Consider the following 23,756-nt stretch of genomic DNA (forward strand, 5'->3'; position numbering starts at 1 on the left):
GTGGTTTGCATTTTATTACTTACTGTCGAATTGATTTACAGTGAGACATTAGATACGTGTTCAAAGCCAGTGTTTTATTTCAAATTTTATGTGACAAGACAATGGATTTGGCAAGAAACAAGAAGAAATATCTTGCGTACCATAGATTTTAAATAGAAGAGCCTGCGCGCGGATTATGCTATGTGAAAACTTAGGTAATAGGAGGGAGTATTACTGCGCATTTATCCCGCCAGAGTGCAGCACTATGGTATGGTTAGTAAACAAAAGCATTGCCGCCTTTGGTAAGTTGATAAAAACGTTTATTTTACAGTATTTTATTCATCGTTTCCTTAGGTAAGAATTCGTTTGTAAAAATATACTGCAGTGTTTTCAGGTGCAGACATATTGGGAAGCATCGTTTTCAAAAAGATAACAAACTTCGAAAACTATGGGTAACCGCCACACGCTGCAAAATTTTCGAGCCAGTAAATGGTCAAAAATATGCTCGGAACACTTCACACCTGCAGACTTATGAAAATATGGACTTCATAAAGGTAAGGATTTCCAAACGTTTACCAAATAATGCAAAACATAACCTAAAATAGTGTTATTATTTTCAGGACCAGTTAACCGCCCTTCAGTTTTCTCATGGTCTAAAACTGAAGTCTTAAAAGTGTATTCAAAGGTGACTAAGAGCTGCTAAACGTCAAGCTAAAAATCAAATAATATGTGTCGTCATTTGAAGTTAACTCTATCTAGACTGCTTTTTGTGTTTATATTTTCCACTAAATCCTTCTTTTTTCTTTTAAACTCTCACCACGATTGCAAAGAAGGTATTTTAATTCAAAAATATTGAAAATTGGTGGTTTTTGTTTCCATTGGCAATGTTTAAAACCTTAGTTGTACCAGTAGCGCCATAATCGCTTATCTTTGCGTAATATGCTCTCAGCCCACTGTGTATTGTAGTTGTTTGGTTGGCATTATTTATTTTGATCGACGTGTTGATAGCCAATCAAAATCTATGAAAAAATCGCGTTCACTTTAATTGAAATTTTAAGAATATTGAAAAACTTTTTGTTCGTTGATGTTACCTATAACCTATATTAAAAATAATAATCTTTTGACATGTTCGTTACTATCAACAAAATTCAAGAAAAGAAATTACTCTTGGTCAGGGTCTGATATTTAAATTTAATTTCTTATTGAATTAAGGTATTTAAATTAACTCTTTTAGCAAGTATTTATGAATACCCTCACAAATGGATTTTTTACTAGAAACGTCACAAGCAATGGCTAAGGCTAAATTAACACCGTCCAGTTCTCTTAAAGTAAGTGGTTCCGTTTATATTTATGTAGCATACACATTCTAATCAAATCAAGAAATAGCCTCACACTACAAAATATGTACAAAATAATGAATGCATCCTTATTTAGCATCACCCCCTAGTACCTTGAATCACCGCTTGGTGGTTTTGGTAGCAAAATTGACGTCACGCAATTGGTACGCCATTTTGTAAGTGTCTGCCGTAGTGAGTTTTCTGGGCAAAGTGTAAATTATTACAACTCGCATGCATTTGTATACATTTCAAAGATAGTTATTCATAAACTCATTTAACGTCTCGTACGTTAAATCTACAGACACAAAGTATGGAGGACAAAGCGTCGTTAAAGGAACTGGATCAATGGATAGAGCAACTAAATGAATGCAAGCAATTGACAGAAAATCAAGTAAAAACGTTATGCGACAAGGTAATGTAACATTCTGTTTTATATTTGCTTAATCGAGAATTGCTTGGTGTTAGTTTTGTAGTTCCTGGGTTGATTACCATGTGGATTGTATCTATATAGTTGCATGATTCATATACCTACATCAACTAGTAAGAAGTACGCGTAGAAATTTATCTAATTGTTTGGTGAATTGATCGTTTCGTCAGTTTTACTGATGTAGGTGTTTCGTAGTACCTATATTTGCACAATTTCTTTAAACTGAATACCGATTGTGATTGTTCACCACACCCAGTTATCAATTCATCCATCCCGGTTTGATAATGGCCTAATTGGTTAGTAGATATTTTTAGCCAATGCGCGGAAATGCCTTATAATTAACTTTATTCCTTTTATCTGTGCCCATCTTTGTTTATTATTTTTGGCACTTACCTGTCATTGATCTATCACTAGATCAATATATATCTTTGCTTCCTTTTCTTTTTTTTAAGTAGCATATTTCCTTTCCATAATGCAATAATAAACTAGCCAGGTGATAATCATTTTAACTGTATTGATAAAAGTAAACTTTAAACATTGGTACTTTGTTTGTTTTTAGTAACATACTTGCATATACCTGTATACTTTACACTTCATTACATTAAAATTTAAGTAAAATAATGTTCCTAGTATAGTATTAGTTATTACATCCCTTCAATCACAATTAGGTAGTCATACATATTAAATTCAAATTCATTGTTTATTTTAGAAAGTAAGAAATTTTAAAGTTAAGTCAAACCAAAAACATTTGGGTTATTAATTTGTTGTTGCAATATTCAATATTCTTGAGATTTGTTACTTCATCAGTTTCTTGCGATTTAGGATCATATAATAAATATGCACAATGGTCCTGGAAAATATCTTCATCTGCAATTCTTTTAACAGTTCCATGTTATTATCATCTGTAATATGCTATTCTTTTTTATATAGTGGTTTTATATAGACAATGGTAATGTTTATAAACAGCCAAACATAATTGATTGAACTCAAAAACTACAAGACCTATTTTTATGAAATTTGACACAGAGATAGACCAGATCTTAATCACCTGAGATTGATCTCCAGCTAATTGACATACAGGCTAATTGCAGAAATCTTCCTATGCTAACCACATTCGGAACACTAATAAAAACAATATATTTTCAAATATTTTATGTGTACTAATTACTACTAACTAGGTACAACTGTTAGTGTGATGTTTATTACAATGTTTTAATTACACATTTTAAAGTCTTTCATAAATCCATATTCAATTAACTTAAAATAACACATGTAAAATACGAACAGTTAAGTGACCATGATAAACATTCTCAAACAAGGTCCCTGCATAAGGTTACTCAGGATGCACTTTTGTTATTTAAAAATACTGTAATTAGACTACCTACTGTTAGGTATATTGTAAACACATTTAAAATTGACAAATGTTTTTTGAAAAGAATTTATAGAAAATATGGATTTTCTATAATTTCTTTTCAGAACTAATGGCTGCTCAAAATGGAATTTCCTCATGAGGCTGGCATAGTCGCACCTGAAGCAACTGAAGCCTCGACAAAAAATAGATTAACATACAATAACCCAATTAATATTATTCTCCTAAGGTTAATAAAATAAATAACTTTATTCACAAACTGGTGATAAGGAAAGTAACAATGGACTTATTTGATCAGTGTGGTGAACAAAAATAATTAAAAAAAAGAGTCATAAATTTTAAAAATATTATTTAGTACTAGCTTATGCCCGCGGCTTCGCCGGCGTTAGATTTCCGGGATCAAAGGTACCCTATGTTCTTATCAATACTTCAAACTACATGTATGTAAAATTTCGAGAAGATTGGTTAAGTAGATGAGCATGAAGAGGTAATAAACAAACTTACTTTCGTATTTATAATATTATTTAGGCTACCTTTATAAAACCCAGATTTGAACTTTCTTATTTGATCAGTATAGATTAATGCAAACTAGCCTTTTTGTATTTGCACTCCCACACTTGCATTTGTTCAATGCAAACTTTATGGTTTAAAATTGGGGTCCCCTCTGAACTGTGCATATCAGAAATTAAGTCAATCTGGTATATTAACTCATTTATGAATTTGTTTAACTGAATTGGAAATATGTAAGCAGTTTTGTTTACTGCTAGTCACTTCTGTTAAATAAGTGATTAAGTAAGAATGAGTTTTATAAATTTTGTATTGTTCTTTTTGTTTATCAAGTTGCAAATAAAATAAGTTATCATTAAAGATAATAATTAATAATATTTGATATTTATGTCAGTTTAAAATGGATGTAAAAAATGTATTCGAAAATATTTCTCTGACAACCTTGGTGGCACAGTGGTAAAAGTCTTACCATTGAACGGAGAGGACCTGGGTTCGATCCCCGATCAGGTCATGATGGAAAATGATCTTTCTGGGTCTTGGATGTTTATCTATATATGTATTTGTTATAAAATATAGTATCCCATAACACAAGTCTCAAACTTACTTTGGAGCTGCTCAGTCTGTGTGATTTGTCCAAATATATATATTCTCAAGTAAGTTTTAGGAAACCTTACATGCACTTTTATGAATGAACTTATGTCCTACACGAAATATGTAAATGAGTACACTAAAAAAATAATTGGATTTTGAACCTTATTTCACACTCTTAACATGGCTTGTGATGTTGACTGTAATCACATGAGTCATTATCGTGGCGATATCATATGTAATGAAAATGTTCCTCCTATTTGGGATACGCTTGAATTACCACATTGTCTTGAGGTTGTACTTAATTATGCAAGGTTACGTTGTGGAGTTTGATACTCGTAAGTAACCAAAATCAAATGGTTATAAATTAGCATGATTTTAACATAGTCGACCCGTTATGAGACTGCTTTGTAGGATGCTTAAATATTTTAAAGTGTGACATCAACTGTTTTAAATATTTTTCGCTTGAATAAATCTAGATTTTAGATTATGAATAAAATTAATTTGTTGTGAATTAAAGTAAGAATATTGTGCAGTGAGTATAATGACTATCAATGTAGTAGAAAAGTTAGTTAAGAACTCCATATGTCAATAGATAATCGTGGCTGGGGATCGTGACTGTTTTATTTTCGCATGTTTTTGTTGGCATGGAAAAATTGATTTGCAATCGATAGGGAAATTTCCTGAAGGATAAATGAGAGACGTGAGAAATGCTTTCCTTTTTGGGCACGAAAGGATGTGTAAATCAACACAAGATAATAACGATACCTAGTTATTTATTTATGTATATATAGTTATGTTGTCGCTTTAGTATAATCTTTTCCCATATATGTAATTTTTATAATTAAAAAAATATGGATGTAATAGGGAAGATGTAAGACGTTGAAGTTTATCGATAGAAGAATAACATTATTACGTGACTGTATATTTTTTAAACAATAACTATTCTGTATTTTTATATATGCAATACCCTTCCGTAAAAGGCAGTCTAATTGGCACTTGGCTAATATTAAACAGTATGAAACGCAACGCAAGGAGACACGGCTCCGATCACAGATTGAAAAGGTCACCGAAAGTCGTCTCTAACCGTGCTGTATTATTTGCTTTATTACGATAATTACACAAATTATGTTCACCGTAATAAACGCAGTAAACTTAACATAGGTAATAGTATAATGGAGTGTCTGTCGCAGCTATATTGTAGGACCCGCGTTTTTGTATATATATATATATTTGATGCCAAAGTGAAATATAAACCACAAGTCATAAATTAATGTAGCAAGAGCAGTACAAAAACGCGGGTAAAGTAGTAAGGCAAAGTAGTAGGTTAAGCCTACCTAACCTACTACTTTCGATTCGAAATTAATATTTTTAAAGACCTGTATCCCACGGCTTGACAAGCCCACCCTTTTCTTTTCCATTATGTATCTTTGACAAATTATTGGATAATATAGGAAGTAATTTGAAAATATTCTTGTGTAAAAAATGTATCAACCACCTGAGGTGTTTTAGGGGATATTACGTGCGTGATAAGCGGCAATAAGCTGTTATCTACATTAATATCTTAGAGGTATTTTTTTTTGTGGGCGTTATTCGTAAAACATTTTTCCCGTTTGAAAGGTTAAGTGGTTACGTATAGCGGTTATAGAGGAAGCGTCATTTGCCTTACCTTATCTCATTATGTGGGGTCAGCGCAAAATGTTATTTCCACAATTATATCTATACCCCCAATATCCTCATATCTTCCCTGGCAGTCCAACCATCGCCTTCTGCTCCCCATCCCATACAATCATCCACTATCCTTTCTTGAGTTAATGTTCCACTTCTATCCTCATGTTGAAAATTAGATGAAATAAATATTAATTTACAAACAATATCAAATCATTTCTCAAGTCAAGCATATTATACACAAACATGGAAAAGGTATAGTTTATTTTAGTCGTGCATTGATATATTTACATAGTGTTTGGGCTCATTTAATATGCCATTGCTAGGACATGTCTTAAATAAACATTTCCTGCCAATAAAAGCTTGTATAACAAATGTAGTTATTGAAAGTGCTGCTGCATAGGTACATAACTCGAAAACATTAAAGCATATAAGTAAATATATTTTTACAACTCTCAATAATTTTTGCCAGCGGGTTAATGACCGTGGCTTAATGAAGAACTTAACCAATGATCTCATATCAATATATTGTTATTACTTTGGTGGCATTTAATATAATGCATTGTCTTAACGAGTGTCTGTTTTATTCAATGTCAAGTTCATTACTCTCAAACAAAGCCCATGTGATTTCAAACTATTCAAATGAGGTCATGAAGTTTGTCTGTCTTTAAGGAATCCCTGACAATAAATAATTATTCTATAGAAGCAGATAAATCAAATATATAATTGAAATGTATATTAATTTTTCTGTGGTCATGAACTGCGGCGCTTACCTTTTCGAATTAGGTTATTTAGGTCATAATCGAGTAAAGTTTACTATGTTGTTGATTGCACTCCTATTCTACCAATTGCCTTAGAACTTTCTTCCATGTCCATTTGAAAAGAAGTTTTTACTAATATAAAAAGTCAATTTCTGCATAGGCCTTTCCTTTTACGGCTGATTTTCTCTATTACATTTTACGGTTTTCTTAACAGATCAGCATAATATCCGAAATTATTTATTTGTACATTTTCTGTGTTTCTCTATCATCTCCGTGTGGACGCCGCGAAGCCCAGGGTCAGCGTAAAGAATAACCTTAAAATTTTGAAGTTTTAGCTGTGATTTTACAACTAGCCGCCTGTCTGACGTAAACCATTCTTGGGAATGCTATAGTTGCTCGTACGACAATCACGGGAGGATATAGAGTGGTCCTATTCTAGGGTGGAACAGTTGTCGGGTTCACTGACTATTTAAATTTTCTTTAACAAAAGTACGTACATTTCCAGGCAAAGGAGATCCTCACGAAGGAGTCCAACGTGCAGGAGGTGAAATGCCCGGTGACCGTGTGCGGGGACGTGCACGGGCAGTTCCACGACCTGATGGAGCTGTTCCGCATCGGGGGCCGCTCGCCCGACACCAACTACCTCTTCATGGGGGACTATGTGGACCGCGGGTACTATAGTGTGGAGACTGTCACATTGCTCGTCGCGCTCAAGGTGAGAATAGCTCTTATTTACTGCGTCTGATACTGTTTAGGCTACGGCCCGACGCCGGATTGCTCCGTCGTCCTCCGTTGTTTTGACGTCCGTCGACGGATCAAAGCAGTAGTGTGACTCATCTGCATCCCTCCGTAACCACTGTTGGGCGCATAAGCCACCTTCCGTCTATGCCAACGTCGACGCATGTCAATCTCAAAACCTATAGAAAACAACGCAGTGGCCTACGGAGACGCGACGTAGCAATGGAGCCGGACCCTTATTGGTAGTACAACAGCTCATCAACCTTCACGAATTCCCCTTCGGACTACAATGTTGAATTTGAAAAATTCCCATAATGTAAAAACCCAACCGCAGCTTAAAGTTATTGACATACTGTTCACTGTACTTACTTTGAGTATGTTATGTATGTGTTCGAGAGGTTAAACGTCCGCCTGGTACTATGCAATTAATCAAAGCGTGTCTCGTAAACTAACCGCGATTATTGTTTAATTTACACTAAAGAAACTATCTCAGTATTTTTGATTATCAGCTGGCTAATGGAGATTGCAAACCAATCTATAGACAATTCTTTATGTATGTGCGGTCAGGTCTAAACATCAAGGTAGACGTTGACTCTAGTTTTAATGTCTTCAGGAAATGGTTATGTTTGCTCAGTTTATTTCGCGCAACGTCCACGACCTTCAACAATGAAGAATATGAGTATCGCAAGTACTTTCATTAGCTATTTTAAGGTACACTCACGAATTTACGATGTTTTAATTTAATTGATAGCTCGTAAACACAGCGGCCAGGATAGTGAGCGATGAGCATGTGAAGGAGGCAGTGAGTCAATTTATGAATTGATTTAAGGGAATTTTCGACAACTCAGACCAACATCAAACCCAGAGATTTATATTTGAGTAGATATAGCCTATAGCAACCTTGGATCTTTCTAATGCTGAAATAATTTTTGAAATCGGTTTCGTAGTTTCGGAGATTAGGTACCCGCCTCAAACATACAAACTCACATACGCTTACCTCTTTATAATAATGGTATAGATATAGTGTAGATAATGACGTCTCCATCATTATCTATACCATTATTATAAAGATTCAGATTCATGAAAGATGAGAGACACATTTCGAGATTTTCGCAATTTACTTTTGTTGGTTAAATAATCTCTGATCATATTACATTAGTTATATTCATGTATCGGAAATTACGTACCCGCCTCAAACATACAAACTCTCATACGCTTACCTCTTTATATAGTATATCTATACCATTATAATAAAGAGATTCCCGGAGGCGGGTACCTAATCTCCGATACATGAATACTAACAATATAACACTATATCTATACCATTATTATAAAGAGGTAAGCGTATGTGAGTTTGTATGTTTGAGGCGTGTACCTAATCTCCAATACATGAATATTATGTAATATGATTAAATAATTTCTTATTTAATCATATTACATATTTTATAAATCAACAAAAGTAAATTGCGAAAATCTCGAAATGTGTCTCTCATTTTCCGGAATAATGTTAGTCTTGTGAATTTGAAATGGCTTAGTTCATTTTTCCACAGTAAAGTATCGACCCGACGAGGTTATCACTCCTTGCACATATTATGACGTATCATTTTAATGTTTCTGATATGAGCAATTTCAGTATTTTATTTTGAAACGAATATAAATGCGATAGTAAAAATTGCAATATATTAATTCATATATTGCAAACCCAGGCATTGTTTTTCGTTATTGGAGCAAGGTGATAGAATATTTTAAATTGTGTTGTGCGTAATTAAGATATTATTTGAGATAAAGATATATATATCCTATTCTACTTCATAAATTAGCGTAATCTTAAATTTACTAGCTGCCTCTCTCGGTCAAACTATATATAAATAAAACCAGCATCAAAATCCGTTGCGTAGTTTTAAAGATTTAAGTATACATTGATACATAGGATATAGGGACAGAGAAAACGACTTTGTTTTATAGTATATAAATATGATATGTAGTGATAGTGATTATAGTATCTAAGTATTTCTGAAAGTTTGAGCTTATATTTCTGACCTGGTTTCCAACAAAAGATTCCAGATATGATTGTGTTCTCCCGCGTCGAGACGTCAATGTTGCGAATGTTTACAAAACCCACGCGTAGGCGGCTACTGGAACAAGACTATCTAAAGCTAGCTATGTACATAGTCGGTATTTGGTTCTCAAGTTATAGCTAATTGATGTGTATTTGAACTTTCTTATCTCTTTCCTTAATCTGTTGATTAAAGACAACATTCGTCAGATTCCTTTTTCGACTTTTCGTTATTTTTATATTTTATTGAAATACGGTAACTTCCTTCTTCACGTCTTCCCGGTTATTTCCTCAAGCCGGTTATTTCCGCCGTTTAGCGTCGGAGAAAACCTTTCTTCGCCACACTGCATTTTTAAAGCTTTTATTTCTTCCAGATATGACCTTTATTAACCGAACCGAAAATTATGCCACCAAAAAACTGAAATAGCTCTTATTTCGTCCTCCATTTATTTGATTTGTGTCATGAATATAATCGATAATAAACAGTAGTTTATAGCTCATGATGTGTGGCTAAATATAGATTGATAACGCAAACTTTCAAACTAAGGTAATAATAAGATTGTGGCCTCAATCAATCAATATCATCAATAAGCAAAATAGGAATCGAAATCACGTATTACGTACGATTACATGATTGAAATAAACTATTGATGTTTTTGTGATAGTAATCCCTATCATTAAAATAATTGTTATTGAAGGTTTATTTATATATCTCAATTTTGTTCTCTATTCACCCTAAAATAAAACCTCCGCTTATGATGATTTATAAGCTAGAGATCAGACTTATGATGATAGATGGGCTACCGAAATAATGCAATAGATTGTCAATGGTTTGTCCAAAATAGAATAAGTTCTTGACAGTGTACAATCTCGCGGAAACAGTAACTGTGTTCATAACTTGGTGATATCCTCTTATTTAGTATTCTGAATTCTTATACACGGAGAATTTAATGGTCATATAATGACTTGGCTATACCCAGCAACGGGTACGGTGGGCTGTAGATGTAAAAGACTTGGCTGTATACGTGAGTACAAGCGACTGCTATCTCAATATCATCATATAAGACGCGGTCGCTATGTACTTTCATAGTCCTTATCTGTCAGATTAGGATTTCACTTTCACAAACGAGTGGTCGTTACATTAAAATGAGCTTTATATCATTGAGAAGTCAATATATCTCCATTGTAGATGTGTTGACCTCAGGTGACTGATCGTCCTGTTTTTATTACCGAAACCTAATCGAAACGCTATTTTTAAAACACGACCAAAAAAAAAAATAACCCTCCTTTAGTATTTAGCTACTAATTATATTTTCATGTTCACTGATTTATATCGTAACAAAGTGGTTATTCTAAGCATTTTGTTTTAAATATTTACTCAGGAAACCTGAATTCAATATTCAAATTAGTCCATTTGAATTATATAAATTATGGTAAAGATATGATGACGTGTATCGTATCAATTATCACTTTGTATGCATCGTCAGATAAGACAAGTTCTATTTGTTTATATTATTCGTGCCCAGGAGATGTGAGAAAATAATACTATTGTTCTAATTTTATCAGAATTCAACGATATCGACAAAAATAAAGAGTCTAAAACACGAGGCAGGTTCTTTTTATATTGCATAAATCCGTCTCGTGTGACGCGTAATCTTGTATATATCAGTTTGCTTGAATAATAGGATTTTGTGACGTCACACTTGCAGCGTTTCCCCACGTGCCTCTTATGAACTTGGTCACATCGATCGATTACTTTACAGAGGCGTTAGATACAAGTGTACCAAAACCCTTGTATGAACGCGATTGCTTGGTGCTTTTTTGGATGGATGTTTCTGTAAAAATGACTCAAATCTCCTGGAAATTATTAGTTGATGTTTTTAAATTGATATAATATCAGTAGCAAATTTATGTCACTATAATATAATGAATTAGATGTATAATGCAATGAAAACAGCATTAATCACATAAATCTCTTTCCTTCATTTATTTTCTTGATACCAGTAATAGTACGCAATATCGTGTCGGTCATCAGTTTTCAACTAGTCAAATCAGATACTTTTTCTAATATCAAAGACAAAAATTATATGGAGCTTGAATGACAATGATATCTTGTGACGTCACAATTTCAGAGTCAACAGACATTCCTAATAGACTTTGATCATAAATTTTGAATTATGCCAAAAAAATTTAAAGGTTTTAATATTAAAGACCCTATTAATACATGTGAGTAATCAAAATTTAATATTATCGTTTATCACCAAAGTTCGGAATGATTTATGCACATAATTCAGTTTTTCTCCTCAATACTTTGTGGCCTTGAAGGCCGTTAGTAACGGAGTGATCTTAAATTTTATATTCTTGACAATGCCTGTTGCATTTAAAATAAATGCACTTAAGTTACATGTTACATACTTCATATTTCTAGAATTTGTTCAACAAAAAAAGTGTGTAACAGAAGTTGTGTTTGTGTTTTAGTTTATATAGCACTTTTATTTTTAGTAGTCATCGTTATTATCATTTTTCGATGTTATTTATGATGATTGGTTTGATATTAAACACGTGAGCAGTGAAAGTGTCTTGTGTTTAATGATATATTGTGTTATATTGTGTCTTTTTTATATGATCGACATTCACCCAAATATGTGCATGCAACATAAACAAAATGATGTTGACCCCATCACTAAAAGTATAAAAGAAAAACCGCCAGAATCTTTATTTCATCTTGGAGTTTTTCCGGTGGCGATTTCGGCTGTGATACCCCGACGCCCAGTGTCAGCTAAAAATGATCTGTAATGTTGATTGGGATTACCATTTTGTTGCCCTTCACTTGTCAAACTGCTTTTATCCCTTCATTGCCTCGTAGTGATCTCATTCTAAGGCAGATATCACATGTCACTATAATCGTTATTTGTACTACATTAATTCTTATTTCACTACCGAACCGAGAACGAGTTGGTAGACATAAGGGGCATCAACATATCAAACAGTGGAACACGCTAAATATAATCTTGTTTACCCCAAAATATGGTAGAGCGCATATTGTGCAAACAATAGTACACTTCAAAAATGTTTCTACAACAAGCGCTAAATTAATAAGAATAGAGGGAAATCAACATGGAAACTGTATTGTTTCAGGTGCGATACCGCGAGAGAATAACCATCCTGCGCGGGAACCACGAGTCCCGTCAGATCACGCAAGTGTATGGCTTCTACGACGAATGCCTGCGCAAATACGGCAACGCGTCCGTGTGGAAGCACTTCACGGATCTGTTCGACTTCCTGCCGCTGACCGCGCTGGTGGACGGCCAGATATTCTGTCTCCACGGCGGCCTCAGCCCCTCCATTGACACCCTGGACCATATCCGAGCCCTGGATCGTTTGCAGGAGGTGCCGCATGAAGGACCCATGTGCGATCTGCTATGGAGTGACCCTGATGATAGGTAAGTCATCACCTGCCTATCACCACCCTGATGATAGGTCTATCACCCGCAAGAATTATTAGTATACGCAAGTATTGTTTGACTATTGTGTCTTAATGTTCCAGCATACATGAGCGCATACTAGAGCCACCATCGCGTTATTTTTTATTTTTCACTAATGAAAGGAATTGATAAAAATATGATGGTGGAAAAAGAGTGCGGCTAGGCACCTTAAGGCATTATCTGACGCGGCGCAAAATCTTCTAACAGAGAAAAATATAAACATCGTCGTAGCTCATATAAGAAAGAGAAATGAGTATACTAATACTCGTGAAGAAACGGGACAGAGCACTAACATCTTGTTGTCGTCTGCTCGAAATAGACTACAGACGGCAGACTGTATTGCGAAAATAAATTTCCTGAATGACCTATGATCCTCTTGGTTATATGATAATCGTAACGTAATTAAGTAGATAACCTCAACTAGGGGTCAACTCTTCCCTCATATATAACGACTTTTCCATTGCATCGCAAAAATGTCTTTACACAAAATATGAGATGGAAAATTGCAAACATTTAGTGCTAGTGATGTCATGCCCATGTCTAATCTTATCATTGTTTACAAACGGACTAGATTATATTTTAAATCTTGATATGTTTCTGTTTTTGCTGTTGGGTTGGTCATCGTGAGATGGCATCAGTCACACGCTTGATACACAAGGTAGATGTGCATCGTCATCTTGACTTAAGGGTTTCGTCAAATAGTGCATTAGAAGACTGTGAATAATTCTAGTATTATACAAATAACTGCGCCCCGTGGCTAGGCTACTTTTGAAATATAGGGAAACGAAAGTAAAAGCACCTTATGATCTATTCTAGTTTATTTTAACCATATAGGTACTATTAAATTCCGTCCAGTAGATTTTTGCATGCATACGTACATCCTTACAAAATGTTGCTTTTATAATATTTACTATTTTTATTATTTGTTATCTAAAAAATCAATGATTTTGTCAAAAATATACAGATTTTACGAATATATGCGACTACGGCTGTTATTAGGTTAATTAAACAGTACAATCCACAAAACAATCACATTTTTTGATGAATCAATACTAGCCACTCGCAAGGACGCATAAAGTACTATCGACGGCACATCAAACTACACAAATTCATTGCAAAATCGTCGTTATCACCGCGTCATAGGATCATGCAGGGTGACTTGACGTGTTACCCACTGTACCTAGTTATCAGCTAAGCGATAATATAATAATTAGTTACGACAGTTGTCTCGACCATATATAACACGATTATTGGATTCGGTCTAGTTCGTCTGTTTATGTTAATTGGCTTTATATTAGTTTAAACACGCGTCGATTTAATTTTAGAATGGAATATACAATGTGGGAGTCACAAAGACATATAGTCTATAAATTCCTTATCGACTATATGTCTTTGTGATTATTTTATTATGAACACTCTATAGTACACGTGTATTATACGTGTTTCCGTCTGTCTAGATAGAGATACATTGTCCACTCCAATTGCTACAAAATTTACAGATCTGTAGCGAGATGGGGAGAAAAAATCAGTCTTTATACATGAACTACTACTGGTACTACTTCTATAGTAGTAGTATGTAGTGACATAGTATAAAACTAAGTAGTTTCCCGCTGTCTGTCTGTCCCTATGTAGTATGCTTAGATCGTTTAAACCACGCAACGGATTTTGATGCGGGTTTTTTAAATAGTGAGGATTATACACCTTAAAATTCCTAAGGAAGTTAGAAGTGAATAATTCATGATGGTTTTACCCGAGCGAAGCCGGGCCGCTGCAAGTGTTATAGTGATGATAATAATAGTAACTCAATTGTTACGTGATCTGTGATATTTACTCGTAAAAGTATTAAAATACTTTTAGTTTATGAACGATTTGGAAAAAAATGGTAGGTTAGTAACATATGCGACTTTGTGTGTAAAAACTATGTTTGCACGGAATCATTGTCTTTTGACTGGTATCAGAATTTGTACACCGTCGTTTACAAAAAATCTACTAATTACCTATTAACTTGTTTTCCAATAGTTATTATTATTAACTATATGGTTTTGTTTATTATCTGACCACAAACATAATAGAACAATAGATGTACAAAAGGAATGAAATATCTTTATCCCTATTGTCACCGCTCAAATGGACATCCATTACATTCCTATTTATCATAGACATTTATTTTTTATGTATCACGAAAACAATGAAACAAAAACGCGATTGAATTTACCGCTAGGGCTGTTGGTGTAGAGAAAAACCATTGATTGCAAGCTAATAAGAATACCCTATATGTTATTCCAGGTTATATTCTACCCGTGTACCAAATGTCATAACCGGTCCAGTAGATTTTGCGTGAAAGAGTAACAAACATACATCCTCACAAACTTTTGCATTTATAACATTAGTAAGATTAAAAATAGACCTTAATTTGGCTTCGGTTCTTTAACTAAATCGATATCGAAGATACGACAGAGTTTATAGCTATCTCTTTGTAACGTAGCTAACATTGTGTGATTGCAGAGGCGGATGGGGCATATCCCCGCGCGGGGCGGGCTACACCTTCGGGCAGGACATCTCGGAGACGTTCAACCACAGCAACGGGCTGACGCTGGTGTCGCGCGCGCACCAGCTGGTCATGGAGGGCTACAACTGGTGCCACGACAGGAACGTCGTCACCATATTCTCCGCGCCCAACTACTGCTACAGGTGACTACCGTGCACAGGTTTTGAAGTGAACACTTTTTTAGCGGCGTTGTGCACTTTCTATGATGGGTAATAAATGTTCCAAACTCGCGTCGGGACACGTGATCTGATCGACCTGATCGTAAGACGTCAAAAATGCACAACGTCTATTCATGTTTTCGCTTCTGCCGGCACTCTCGAAGTGCAACCCGTTTTTTTATTAACTAAGTATATAATTAAGTGTATGGGTAAAAAAATGAATATATAATAAATGTCACTTTAATCGATCGGTCTTACTAATTATGCAATTTACTATTTTATTGTTCTCATTAAAATATATAAGGAATGCATTTTGGCTCCAAAAATCATGACGTCATAGCTGCATCGCTCGATATTTTTTTTTTACATTAGAAAAGAAAAAGTATCTTAATTTGAATAGTTGTTTTAAGTAGCCAATTTGGTTCATTAACTGGGTGAACAACATTGTGATTGTAAATGTAATACAAATTTATCAAAAAGTTGCCAGTCTTCTTGTACACACAGCATGCGCGTCTTATCTGCTCTGTCAGTTGGTCGTTACATCGACCTTTACTTTCTTAAAATATTGCACGGAATACACGCGAGCTCCAATTGACAATGGATAATACTCAACGGCCCACAATAGTCACTAAGCTTGGCACACAGGAGCGTGGCCGGCCTTGCTTGGATAATGGGCACCACTCAACGGCCCACACTAACAACTAAGCTACAATCAATAACTGTATATGGCTGTGTGAACTTTATATTTTTTGGAAGTATTTTTTTAAAATGACACGTATTTGTTTCAGATGTGGTAATCAAGCCGCCATTATGGAATTGGATGATGCGCTTAAGTACTCATTGTAAGTACTCATACTCTGTTGATTAATATTTGCATTGATTACATGAAATTATCGACACAAGAGCATTGTACAATAATCTGTGATAACTAGCGATAATATTTTGCAAGGACATAAATTATTTTTTGTTTGGGTTTTTTCATTAGAATAAATGAGTATTATCGTGTAAGTCCTAATATTATATATTATTTGTCAAGTCTTAAATTCACACTCATCTTTGCGTATTCCCGGTTGTATTTGGGGTCGTGACACCTCGAAGCACGGGAGTGTAAAAGATAAAACTTGAAGGTTTTGCTGTGATTTTACAACCGGTCGCCTGCCAGACGTTTGGGAAACTCTTGCCAGACTCTTTGGGAATGCTACTGTAATCAATCAGCTGAGAAAGCTATGTCTTCTTTACGACCTCGTACGACAACAATGGGAGGGTACGGAGCGGTCCCCTCAAAAACCTCCAAAAACCTTGAAAAACCCAAATGTAATTAACATATAATATCCAAACCACCTAAAGGAAGAAAATATCCAAATGACGCAGAAAAACCTTTTGTATTTAAAATGTGTGTAATGTAATAATGTAATGTGTCCAAGGGAAAAAGACACTTTTTTATCATAGACAGTAGGTACATAATACATATCGTGGAATGATTAGCAGCGCAAAGTGATGACGCGATTTGTCCAAACAAATCATAATAATCGATATTTCAAGCTGAAAATCGACATTTCACTATGGATATTGAGTTTTTATGACCACACAGCGGCCCTATTACACAAATATGTATATAATTAGTATGAGCAGTTGTAATGTATGTGTTTGTACGGCAGCCTTCAGTTCGACCCCGCCCCGCGGCGCGGGGAGCCGCACGTGACGCGGCGGACGCCTGATTACTTCATGTAGGCTGCACGTAAGTAAACTATACATATTTTCTTGCCGCTATTATCACGCCATAGAGGTTCAAGCATGGTAACTTGATGTGCTGTTGACTGTACACACCGTTTTTTCTTACGAGTCCTGACATGTACAACCTACTTAGTTCTTGTTAAATTTTGTTGATAATAAATAACATATACATTCTAAAGTATAAGATTTATTAACCGCGATAGTCATGTCCTAATGTGTCTATTATTGTATGTATATTATATTATATATATTAATATGGTCGAAGTATATGTTATTCGCTCGCGTGTATCTATTTCAAATTTCATCAAAATTGGTATGGAAAAGGAAAACATATTTTCGCATATATAATTTAATTTTGAATTATGGGTTTTACAGTGTGGCAAGAAATTGGACAATAAGTAAAAGTGACACTAAGAATCCAATCTAGGTACTAAAATGTGTCATAGACAGTTAATTTCGTGTACCCAGTCAAGTAGCTATAATTTAAGTTTGTTTGTCCACAGCGAGGTCGCATATCCCAGGAGAGGAGTGCGGGGTCCCCTCGCGCCCCCCCTCCCCCTCCCCCAGCCCCTTCCCCCCCCACACACAACCACACCCCAACAGTTGCTCTGCCACGCCGCGTCTACGTCCGTGGTCGTGATCTACGTACACTTGTGGCCATTGCAGTGTTTATTACTAAACGACTAATTTGTTTAGGTACTAAGATGGTACACAATCGTTTATTTTTATTGAAATAACTTTAACAGTCCACATATAATGTAATTTCTGATTTATAAAATTATTAATTGATTGGTAATGTGCAAGGTTTATGATTTCCAAAGTCAATATTTGAATTAAAAGACATCAAAATTGTCCTTTTTTAAGAACCTAAACAGATATGGTATTAGTAAATATTAGTTGATTATTCGAAAGTGAATACAGCATTGCCATTGATTTACTGAATAATAATTTATTTGTGCGTTATTGTAGTGTGATAAAATTACATTTCACTAAACTATTTTTTTGGTGACCTGCTACAATATAGCACATTTTAACACAATTATATGTGTGTTATATATAACTGATTTAAAGTGTCTTAAGTTATATTTGTGCATTGTTTTTATTATTTTTGTACATATCTGTGGCAATAATGTACACTGTCCGTGAAGCCGTAGGTAAGACTGGAGCCAGAACTTTCTGATCCGAAGTACATGTATTGTTAACTCTTGCACCTGTCCTTGCCCGACCTCTCCTTGCGCGGGGAAAGGTACTGTACTGAAAAGTCTATACGATTACTACACGTTATAACTCGCAATACAAAGGAGGAGGTCGGACTACAAACTCAAGAGACAGCAATACATGTAACTTCCTTAAAAAAGTTTTTGGAAGTGCTGGAGCCTGTATTATCTGTAGCTTAGTCGTACTAGTTATAGTTAGTCGATTGATCGTGATAACAAACATACTCTATGTATATTTTCAAGCGGGCCAGACATGGAAGTCATTTAAAGTCATGGATGACAATTCTAAATGTGACATTATCAACGGCCTTTCATGAAGTAATTAAAATTTGTACACGAGACGTTGAATATTTATCTTATCTGTCTTAAGCCCTTCGTGTTTGACCTGTATGGCCATGTCACAGTTTGAAAATGAACTAATATTTTTTTATGATAATACTCTGAAAAGATTTATAGACCGCAGGTGCAATATCACACACGCAAAAGGACATAAATAGATTATTCGCAAAGTGGTCATGCTTGTGACTTACTTCGATAGTGATATACATGAAAACATTTGCGAATTCTTTTTTAACATTTTGCGGATTTGACATTGCGCCTGTACAGACGCGGGCGGAGCAACAGCGATTCGTATTTATTAATTGGTCTTGCACAATAAAATGTTAAGTTTCCGGAGAATATCAGTATATGAAATGTATCAATCTAAACTGTATTGACTAGGAAGTCCCTCTCGGTCGTGTCTATGTTCGAACAATGAAGTCGTGTCGCGGAGTAGGTCCGCGTCAGGAGGGCGGGAGGCGCGCGAGTGCATTTAACTGAAGCGGACGACGTCGCGGGCGCACGCAGAATTATCTGTTTCCGGAACGATCCGTTCGTAAAAAAAAAACAAATTCTCAAAATGTCACATTAGTATAAAAATTTGCTAAATGTCTTACTTTTTCCTACGCATCATAACGGCATATGGCATTTCGCTAGTTTTTAGTTTTCTAATCTGACATTTTGCGGATTCTTTTTGCTTTTGCGAATCCTGGGCATTCTGCGACCTAACCGTCCCCGCAATTGTAATTAGTCTTGCCCGATCACTGCTGCCGTTATGCTGGTATGTTCATTAGGGCCGACGTATCCTCTATGTAATGTATAGACATCTTTGACACATTAAACACCGTACATTTGCTAACAAGTAGTTTTATTTCGAGTCACCATCGATCACCGAATGGACATACCATCATAATCCTTGGTGACTAATTCCCCGCAGACCGCACATTCTTAAATTATATGCAAGGTTATTGATTTAGATCTGTTCTGCTTTTATCGTTTCTATAGTAGAACTAGTAAAGGATATGTTCCTATTTTGGTCGAAAGCCTAAAGTATTGGTCGATTGTGTGGTCTGTTGGCGAACAAAACCCACGCGATATCCTACGCTTGTGATTTACACTGGCATGCAATATTAGGTGACAAATACGATAAATGCCTCCAAAAAGGTCATTTTTCCAATATGCCAGGCATTTATTAAAATCGGTCCATTTCCGGGCATTAAGCCTGTCCCTAAATAGGAGCGTTTTCAGTGTGACCAAATTGAGGATTCAAAACTTGTAATATACGTAATTTTGTAATAGGCACTCTACCTTAGTTATCAGTCATAGTAAATACTAAAATGTTGGCATACTTTACACAACTCGATACTAATAGCGTACGAAATGTAACATTTCTTTTTTTATGATCGACATAAAATGTTCGCACTTAAATACTCATAAATGCTCCTGCTGAAAACGCGCCTTTAAAGCTTAGCTATTTTTTAAAATCTTTGTCTATTGATATTTTAGTTATTGAATTAATTTTTTTTACTCTTTGATAGCTGTTTTATACAGTATCCCCAGATGTAACATGTTGAAAGCGCAACGTGCCTGCCAATGATCTGTCAATGTTTAAGCATTTAACTGATTGCATCATAGTGAGAAAAATTCATCCAATCCATAACATTCACAAAAGTATTACCAGCATGTCCAGAAAATAATACGTGCATTTTCTTAATTCCCCCTTTCTTGTGCCACAGTACCTGTACAGCACGGAATAAATGTTTCACAAGAGTGGAGCTTTAATTTTTTTATATCTAATATTCAATTTAGGTAATTATGTAAATACCTAAAGATGAACGATGAATGGCGTTATCCTAAATATGTCCTCCTATCAACTTTCTCATGCCACACAATGCGCGAAGTAAGTTGAATATTAACGTTTTTTATATTAAAAAAATGAACAACAAACGCGGTTGAAAGTGGGAGTTTTATACAGATCGATTCCGATATAGGATTAGAGCTAAATAGATGCGGCAATATTGATTTAAATAATATTTCATGCTCATTCATTATTATTGTAAGTCTGATGGTTTTTCACCTCATCTCAAAAGGAAGACACATACATTACTGACAAAGGCGATTTATATTCCACTCAGGCAGAGCTGCAAATCTATTTTATATTATTCAAATGATTTTTTATTGCATTTTCACAGCATGAGTGTTGAACGTGTATTATTTTAAAATTTAATTTTGCAAGCGTCTTACTTAGATTTGGAAGTTTCTTTTGTCAGTGCCATGTTTAAAAGAATATTCCGGCAACAAATTTATTGTATTTATAGATTTATATATAAATTATAATTTCTGATCAGTACTATTGAAACAACACGTGTGTCTAAATATTTATACAAAGACTTTACCCACCAATGACATCTGAAGCCACACGTTGATGTAAGTATTAAGTATGTAAGTTGTAAGTAAAATAAAAAAATAATTATAATATTCAAAAATCAAAAAAATATGTACCATGTGGAGCTTCGTTCGCGTGAAATATGTACTGTGTCGTGTTGTAGTAGGGTTGAATTTTGACTGCGTTGTCGCGTTATTTCACACAATCGAAGCTCGGATGAATTAAATTAAGGCTTTCCTTGAAATCTGCAGTTATACATCTAACATACAAGGTAATATGAGGGCCCTCGTGTGATCGAGTGTCCGTGGTATCCAATTTGTTATGTCGATCGGTTATATTCAACCCGAGATATGGCTACCTTATGGCAATAATAAAATGTAAACACAACCCGATAAATAATTTATTCTTGCAACTGTACGATGCCGTTGATAGTTATTAGATAATAAATAAAATTAATTATAAATATAAGCCTTTCATTTCGCCTTATATGTCTTTACCCCGGGGTGCGGTGGTCCCTTCAGCCTTGCCGATTGCAATTTGACATGCAACGTATATGTTATATGAATATGAAACTGGTGTTCTTGCTACTTATCTTTTTTATACTTGCTTCTCTTTCCGAAGGTTCGTTTTCTTTGCGCCAGAGTGGAAGTTTATCGAAAGCAGCTGCTACTTAAATTAAAACATCCAATAATTAGAAAAATACTTTATTTAAAGTATTTACAATTTTAAGTTTAATATCATTTTAAATTTAGTCTATAATTTGTCTAATTTGTTCACGAAATCTGCGTTAATTCTGTAAAAAATTATACAGTAAACGGTACGTAACTCCATGGTAACCACAGATGGTAACCCCCATAGAATTAGTAAGTAGGTACTACGTAGTACCTACTAATTCCATGGGTAACCCTTACTGTGAGGGTCGAGATGGAGGGACCAAATTGAAAGACTACAGCTTCAATGGTTTACCCATACCGTATTTTAATAATTTTGATTGGCCGAAACATTTACCGTTTAAGAAAATTTCTTCAGTTGGGCACTTGGTCCCTCCATTTTGACGCTCACCCCTTACTGATGGAAAGAGACGAAATTGGATCGAAAGAGCGAGAGAGATAATTATACAGTCATTTTGTGCCTTGGACTTACATACCGTCTAGAATCTTATTCATAGACACTGGAATAAGAAATTTGCTAATAATTGTTTTTCTATATTTATTGATTCACAAATTCACCAATTAGAATATGCTAAACTTTGTCATGTGTTCGAAATAGATCATTCAATAAATTAAATATAGAATGTCTTTGGTATTCAGAAATATAAATCAAATCATCAATTTAATAGTAAAAAAAAATATATTGGTTCCCCCTTTTATGATAAAATATTTGCCGACATAATCATTATTACAGTCTAATCATAAAATATAATAATGTACTTTTTGTCCGTAATTTTAATCAATTGTAGTCTTACTACCTTTTGACAATGTACTTGTGGAATGAAACGAATTATTATGAAAGCATTATGCAATTTGAATTGTATAAATAATTCAATAGTTAAATATAACAAACTTGTCAAATAGCTATTTACATTGGAGTTTTTACGCATTTAATGCACTATAAACCCACTTTGGTGGAAATTAAAATATCGAAGGCGTGCCTTTCCAAGGAAATAAATGTACTCAAGGCACCATATCATTTCTATAAACTATTTTGTTTAATATATGAACAGAGTATTCAATTATAAAATATACGCCTACCTATCAATACTATAGAAGTCATGGTTTTATGATTTCTTCCAGTAAATCTAAATATAATTATCTATATGAATATTGAATATTCTATATGAACGGCCAAATAATGCCAATATTCAACACAACTGAAGTATTTATCTCAACTAGACTTTCATTTATAGTACTTGCGATTGAGTCGACTCGATATACCAAACACATGTTGCTGTAGAGTAGTTGAAAAATCATTTTTACAATTTTAACGGCGCTTTTAATCCAATACTTTTACCGAATGTTCTATGAATTATACAATACCATAATATACATTGAATTATCTTTAAAAACAACTTTGTTGATCAAGGAATGAACACGTTTTGTGCAATGCTCACATACTTGCAATAAGTACAGTGCATTTATTGTCAACCTATAATTATTTTAATTAGCTCTCGTTTGAGGAGTACATAATATTTTTTTGGTTAACAAGTAACATATTGTACTTTTTTTCTCAAGTGATCTAATCATTGTAAATATTTAACATATTTTTGTTAACTGACTAAATTTGTTAGTCTTTTAAATATGTCCTATGTTCAAAACAAGAGCCCTTATTTTCTATTTCTAATTCGATCACGAGTGTACGTTTCGCAGCCAACCAATTACACAGTGGCATTATGATATTTCTTATAGCGTGTTAGGCTAACACTGGTGCCAGATCTTATTCAAGTCGCCTAAAGGCACGACGTGACTTGCGACTACCGCCAT

At 34.5% G+C, this 23,756-nt stretch overlaps 1 protein-coding gene across 3 annotated transcripts in view; it reads left to right on the top strand.

Annotated features, from left to right (window-relative positions):
* Positions 1-1,148: 1,148 nt before the first annotated feature.
* mts (microtubule star) overlaps positions 1,149-23,756 on the top strand; it is a 99,328-nt gene continuing 76,720 nt past the window's right edge. Inside the window, exons 1-8 of one of the 3 annotated variants that reach the window (XM_053754312.2) lie at positions 1,151-1,307; positions 1,618-1,728; positions 7,142-7,351; positions 12,569-12,873; positions 15,421-15,606; positions 16,410-16,463; positions 17,280-17,359; positions 17,859-19,749. In XM_053754312.2, the coding sequence (XP_053610287.1) occupies positions 1,239-1,307; positions 1,618-1,728; positions 7,142-7,351; positions 12,569-12,873; positions 15,421-15,606; positions 16,410-16,463; positions 17,280-17,352 (1,008 nt within the window). In that variant the 5' untranslated portion in view covers positions 1,151-1,238 and the 3' untranslated portion in view covers positions 17,353-17,359; positions 17,859-19,749. Of the gene's footprint in view, positions 1,308-1,453; positions 1,493-1,617; positions 1,729-7,141; positions 7,352-12,568; positions 12,874-15,420; positions 15,607-16,409; positions 16,464-17,279; positions 17,360-17,858; positions 19,750-23,756 lie in introns of those variants that run through there. The other 2 variants (XM_053754314.1, XM_053754313.2) reach the window with 2 other exon arrangements.

Source organism: Plodia interpunctella, chromosome 14 (genome assembly GCF_027563975.2).
Source record: "Plodia interpunctella isolate USDA-ARS_2022_Savannah chromosome 14, ilPloInte3.2, whole genome shotgun sequence".
Lineage (NCBI taxonomy): Eukaryota > Metazoa > Arthropoda > Insecta > Lepidoptera > Pyralidae > Plodia > Plodia interpunctella.